This window comes from Oreochromis aureus, linkage group 2, assembly GCF_013358895.1.
Source record: "Oreochromis aureus strain Israel breed Guangdong linkage group 2, ZZ_aureus, whole genome shotgun sequence".
In the NCBI taxonomy this organism is placed as follows: domain Eukaryota; kingdom Metazoa; phylum Chordata; class Actinopteri; order Cichliformes; family Cichlidae; genus Oreochromis; species Oreochromis aureus.
Window position 1 is genome coordinate 7,525,256 of NC_052943.1, and position 5,785 is coordinate 7,531,040.

The 5,785-nt window shown below is 41.0% G+C and overlaps 1 protein-coding gene across 1 annotated transcript; it reads left to right on the forward strand.

The window, feature by feature from the left end:
• Positions 1-321: 321 nt before the first annotated feature.
• On the forward strand, positions 322-3,806 carry LOC116324614 (platelet-derived growth factor receptor-like protein). The gene is made up of 7 exons (XM_031745309.2): positions 322-548; positions 1,508-1,653; positions 1,734-1,876; positions 1,982-2,133; positions 2,261-2,554; positions 2,739-2,878; positions 3,392-3,806. The coding sequence occupies exons 1-7, from the start codon at positions 419-421 to the stop codon at positions 3,596-3,598; spliced, it is 1,212 nt and encodes a 403-aa protein (XP_031601169.2). The 5' UTR covers positions 322-418; the 3' UTR covers positions 3,599-3,806.
• The last annotated feature ends 1,979 nt before the right edge of the window (positions 3,807-5,785 follow it).

Here is a 5,785-nt window from a genome sequence, read left to right on the forward strand (position 1 = left end):
CTCAGGCATTTTTTTAAAAAACATATTAATCTATAGCTAACTGAGATAAAACTTTTATTAACCCCAAAAAATCCAAAAAACACAGTAATGAAGGACATAAAGTTTATTAAACACCAAATGCTCCTTTTCCAGGCAGTGTTTCTGAGCCCAGACTCATGCTGCTAGCACACTTACAGTCCAGCAGCTAAATAAACAGGCTGTGCCATTCCAGATTGGAGGGGCCTCATTCTCTGGACCCTCATTGGTTCAGACAGGCTTGAAAGCCTCCATTGAGCCACACTGAAGGAATTTAGGGTACTAATGCCACTCTGAGGAAAAGGAATTTGCGTGACTCTAATAAACAGCAGACTGCTCACTTTGCAAGCTTTGCCCTCCTCCTTCCTTCTCTTTCTTCTTCTCTCCTTTTCATTTCTGTTGTATGTTTCTCTGGGTTGAACTCCATGAACTAACAATCAGCTCATCAGCCATGCCTTTGGCGAACATGTCTGGGTCAAAGTGGAGGCTGGTACTCATTGCTCTCCTTATTTGTGCCTTAATCTTCGAGTTGGGTAAGTGACTTTAGTCCCTTGTCATCCAATTTGGTGAACGCGATATTCATAGATGTCAAGAGATTTATTCTAAAGACACTTCTTCAGCTAAGAGTCTAAGAGGAGAAACACACACAGACGCTGCAGCATTTACTTGTATACAAGGGCGATCACAGAACGCTCACACCAGAGTGGGGGCCCTGCGATGCGCGCTCTGTTCTTGCACGTGTCTTTATTTATACATAAGAAAAATGAATACATTTGACGTGAGCATGTGCGTGTGTGTGTGTGTGTGTGTGTGTGTGTGTGTGTGTGTGTGTGTGTGTGTGTGTGTGTGTGTGTGTGTGTGTGTGTGTGTGTGTGTGTGTGTGTGTGTGTGTGTGTGTGTGTGTGTGTGTGTGTGTGTGTGTGTGTGTGTGTGTGTGTGTGTGTGTGTGTGTGTGTGTGTGTGTGTGTGTGTGTGTGTGTGTGTGTGTGTGTGTGTGTGTGTGTGTGTGTGTGTGTGTGTGTGTGTGTGTGTGTGTGTGTGTGTGTGTGTGTGTGTGTGTGTGTGTGTGTGTGTGTGTGTGTGTGTGTGTGCGCGTGTGTGTGTGTGTGTGTATGTGTGGGAGGTCAGAACTGCTTGTTTGACTTCTTCCTATCGCTGTGAGAAGACTCAGATACAAATATCAGAACATGTTTTATAAAGAACAATCAGTCCTGAACAATGAAAAGAACAACCAGTTCTAAGCAAGGAAATGATCATCATGCAGCATTCTATCACAAGCAAACTTATATCATTAAAAGCTTATACTGACTAAAACATACAATTTTCTATTGACAATAGATTTGCTGAGGAGGGCAATTTTCTGTCTGTCTTTTGCACAATATGGCTTATTCTAGAAGCAAAAATGATACTTTTTTTCTCACTTTTAGCAGCCTTGTCTTTGTTTGTAAAATATTCTGAAATTCTGCGTATTGTGTATCTTGTTGCCAAAAAGATGCCCAAGAGCAGAAGGCTGTTCCAGGAAGGACACCAAAGCCAAGAAAACCAAAGCATGAGAAGTCAACAAACAAAGGGCCCAGAGCTGTAACAGTCAGACCAAAGGTCAAAGCTGCACGTGCAGAGCAGACCCTCCTCACGCAGGTATTACGTTTGCTATACATTAACTTTTCGACTTTGCAAAGTTCATGACTAAAGTACATGTCTGTGTCTGACTAATAAAGGTGTTAAACAAAGGCAAGTTTAAGAAGGTGCGTGAGACCATAAATGTGCAAACAGGAGATACTCTGGAGCTGAGGTGCAGGGGCAAACCTGTGCAGTGGAGCGTCCCCCCGTACCTGGAGGAGGATGATGATGGGAGGCTCAGGTAACTTTTCATGTCTACAGATCTTTACTCATAAAGTGCAGTATCAGCTTGAGTAAGTAAGGAAGTAAATGTGTTCTTTCACTCCTTTTTGCTTTGGCTGTGCAGAATTGTTCAGTATGAGCGATATGGGCTTCTGACGTTGGTCAACACCACTGGTGCAGACACGGGGGAGTACACATGCTACCCAATGTACTGTGAAGACACTGACTGCAGGAGGGAATACAGCAAAGCTGTTAAAGTCTTCGTCTTCTTTCCAGGTGTGATTAATACATTTTATTGATGCTTAGGCTTGCATTTCTCTGAACTGCAGACTTGACAGGAAACTTTTTTACATCCTAATAATCTTATCATAAATCTGCCATATCTCCTCTCTGTACTGACCAGATCCACAAGAACTATTTGTTCCATCGTCTGACTATTACAAGGTGATTCAGCTGAGGAGCAACTGGCCTACAGTCCTACCCTGTCAGGTGACGTCACCTGAGGCAAAAGTAACTCTGCACCGTGAGTACCCACCTGTGGAGGTGGATGTGGACAGGAGGGAGATCTCCTTTGATGTCAAGAAGGGCTTCACAATCCATCGACCTCGGCCATATCATGCCGGAGCTTTGTACTGTGTTGCCAGTCTGGGAAACTTGAGGCAGAGCTCTATAAAGTACATGCTCATCTATGTTAACTGTGAGTTCAGGTTTTCAAAACTTTAGAAATTTTTTCAGAATTTTTGAATTTATGTTGTTTTTTTTTTTATTGTAAATCAATGAAAACTTTTTTTAAAATCAAGGGTGAAAATTACCCTTTAATGACAGGATTACTGGTAACGACACAACATTTTACTTACTAAATTCATCACATTTGCTCTCAGATCCTAGGGCTCCTCCCGCTCCAGTGATCCAAGCATCACCGAGCACAGTGACTGTGGGGGAGAACCTACGTGTCACCTGCTCTGCGATGGGCGAACAAGACGTGGCCATAGAGTTCACCTGGGATTACCCAGGACAAGAGGTCAGACACTCATGGAAACAGGGCTCGTATGCTTTAATACAAACCTAATTTAGTTCTGTACGGCTTTTGTATTAATTCTAATAAGCTTTCTTTCTGAAATAGTATGAACATGAATTAACAATAATAATAATAATAATAATAATGGATTGCATTTATATAGCGCTTTTCGGGACCCCTCAAAGCGCTTTACAATACCACTATTCATTCACTCTCACATTCATACACCGAATTCTAGGTTGTGAACTGAAATACTACTCAAAAAAAGTCCTGCAGCTGGCAAATACCTTCAGTCGGTTTAGCTTGCATTGCCCTTTTAGCGAGTTCATTATTAGTCAAAAAGTATTCAACCTATGGACTGCCTGAACCTTATCCCCTTTCAACAGGGATATAATAGATAGGTCTTTATTGGTGAGTCATGAGGAAATAAACTGCAACATGATAACTCACTGTAATGTTTACTCTTGTGCTGTGTGTGTGTGTGTGTGTGTGTGTGTATTCCTATGCTTGGTCCAGATTGGGAGACCTCCGTACACACAGGAGAGCATTATTCCGGTCAGTGGAAGAACTGCTCAGCAGCAGTCTCAGTCTGTGCTCCTCGTGGATGAAGTTAGAGACGTGGACCAGGGAACCTACACCTGCACTGCTCAGAACATGCAAGGAGCCAAATCAGTATCCACCACCATTAAAGTGGTCCCTAAACCCAAACCTAAGAAACCATAAGTTGGACGACATTACACAGAGAAAGTCGTGGTGAGAGATCACAGCTGGGATTTGACTCTGTCGGAGCATGAAATGTTTTTTCTTTTTTTAAAAATATAAACGATCACAACAAAACATTACAGTCTCCAAACTTTATTGCTCAAGAAGAGAAATGTCTTTGTTTAGATAAATGTTTGTATATTAAACTTTTATTTCCATACACTCACAATCCTGACAGTTGTTCTCTACTTATTTGTCATTGTGAAAGATCCTCCCAAAGGTAAACGCAGGATAAGTGGGGGAAAAAGGTGATTTAAGTGACTTCAAATGTGGTCTGAGGATTTCAGAAACTGCTGATCTACTGGGATTTTCCTGCACGACCATCTCTAGGTTTACAGAAGATGAAAAGAAAAAGATAAAATATCAATTTCTCTGGAGGAAAAAATGTCTTATTGTTAATATAGGGGAATGGTCAGACTGCTTTAAGCTGGGAAGGCAACAGTAATTCAAATAATCGCATGTTAAACCCAAAGTATGCAGAGGAGCATCTCTGAATGTACAACACTTTAGAACTTGAAGCAGATGGACTACAGCAGCAGAAGACCACACCGGGTGTGGCTAATGTCAGCTGAGAACAGGAAACTGAGGCTAAACTGCTCAATAGAAGGTTAGGAGAAGGTCAACTGCCCTGGTGAATTTTGATTTCTGGTGGCATAAACATCATGAAAGCATGGATCCATCCTGCCTTGAATTAATAGTTCAAGCTGGAAGTGATTTAATGGTATGTGGGATGTTTTCTAGTAGCAGCTGAGCATAGTCTACCTGAGTAATGTTGCTGACCATATCTATCCCTCTTTCCCTTTATGACCATTGACCTTATCATGAAGCTTGTCAATGAGTTCACTGTACTCAAACGGCCTCGGCAGTCACAATCAAACAGAGCACCTTTGAGATGTGGCGGAACAGAGGATTCACATCGTGGCTGTGCAGCAACGACCCAGTACTAGCTAGGTTTCCCTTATAAACGAGTGTGTTGTGATGTGCTGTCACTCTGTGCACCCCACTTCTCGCTAGCTTGGATTGGCTTCCAGCTCTCCCAGTTGAATTGCATAAGCAGAAGAAGATGGATGGATGTTGTGATAAATTAACAAGCACTTCAGAGATAAGCAGTGGAAACTGGCCCTCACTATGACTTCCCACTACCCATTTTGTTCCCCATTATCCCCAAAGTATTATTCATGGAGCATGTGTACAATAAAGTTGTAGATAACAGTTTTATTATTGTACAGAGCAGAGTCCCACAGAAAAGCCAACACTCCAGTGTTTTAGCGATACCACATGAGAGGTTAGTTTCTGATTAAACTTGAATCAGCTGATTTTTCTCTTACAAATTGCATAGATCGTATAAATTAAAACTACTAAAAGTGAGTCCTCCAGTAGTGTTCGCCCTCTTTACCGGTGTTGTGCCAAAAAGTGATTGTCTGCCAAAAACTGATTTCCGGTATTTGCCAAAAACTGATTGTTTGTATTTAAACTGCTATAAATAACTTGTTGGTCTATAATATGTGAAACATATGTCAAATGTATCCCTCTTGAATAATATCAAGTCATCTTAAACAACAAACAACATTCCTGTAACAAGGTAGAAGCTGCCATCAGTTTTTGGCAGTGACCTTTATGTATCCTTTATTTATGCAGTTAAAAAATTCTTGTTGACTTTAAAAAGGTCTCTTTTAAGAGTAATCTGGCCAAGAGGACAGCTGATATATAGATATATAGTTCTGTAAACATATTTTAAGTGGACAAAAGGGAGCTGATTGTTTATAATGTAAGTACAATAACACAGTTACAAAGATACTTGAGAAACAGGTAATCTTTTAATTTTATATATAACCCCTTTGTAATACCTGTTCACCAGGTCTATTTAGCAACATACGTAACGATATTACACATAAAAAAACACACGGAAACATTGGAAATCAGTTTTTGGCAGGCAATCACTTTTTGGTACAACACCGGCTAGTAGTCTAGCTCTGGTATCACCTAAACGCTTTCTATCTATTTAATTGTATTATTACTTTATTGTTTTATTGCTATTATTAATGATATTATCTGCGCTGCTTCTGATTTTCTTGCATGAGCTTCTACTGTCGGTAGATGTCGCTGCCTCTCCTCCTCTCAGCTAAGTGTGTCAGTGTTACCGGGGGA

What these genes read in the sequence shown, in the direction of transcription:
- LOC116324614 (XM_031745309.2), top strand. Translation starts at nt 419, where the DNA reads ATGTTTCTCTGGGTTGAACTCCATGAACTAACAATCAGCTCATCAGCC. An exon ending in AGCAGACCCTCCTCACGCAG is followed by an intron (nt 1,654 to 1,733) that starts GTATTACGTTTG and finishes TGACTAATAAAG; the next exon opens with GTGTTAAACAAAGGCAAGTT. An exon ending in GGGATTACCCAGGACAAGAG is followed by an intron (nt 2,879 to 3,391) that starts GTCAGACACTCA and finishes TGCTTGGTCCAG; the next exon opens with ATTGGGAGACCTCCGTACAC.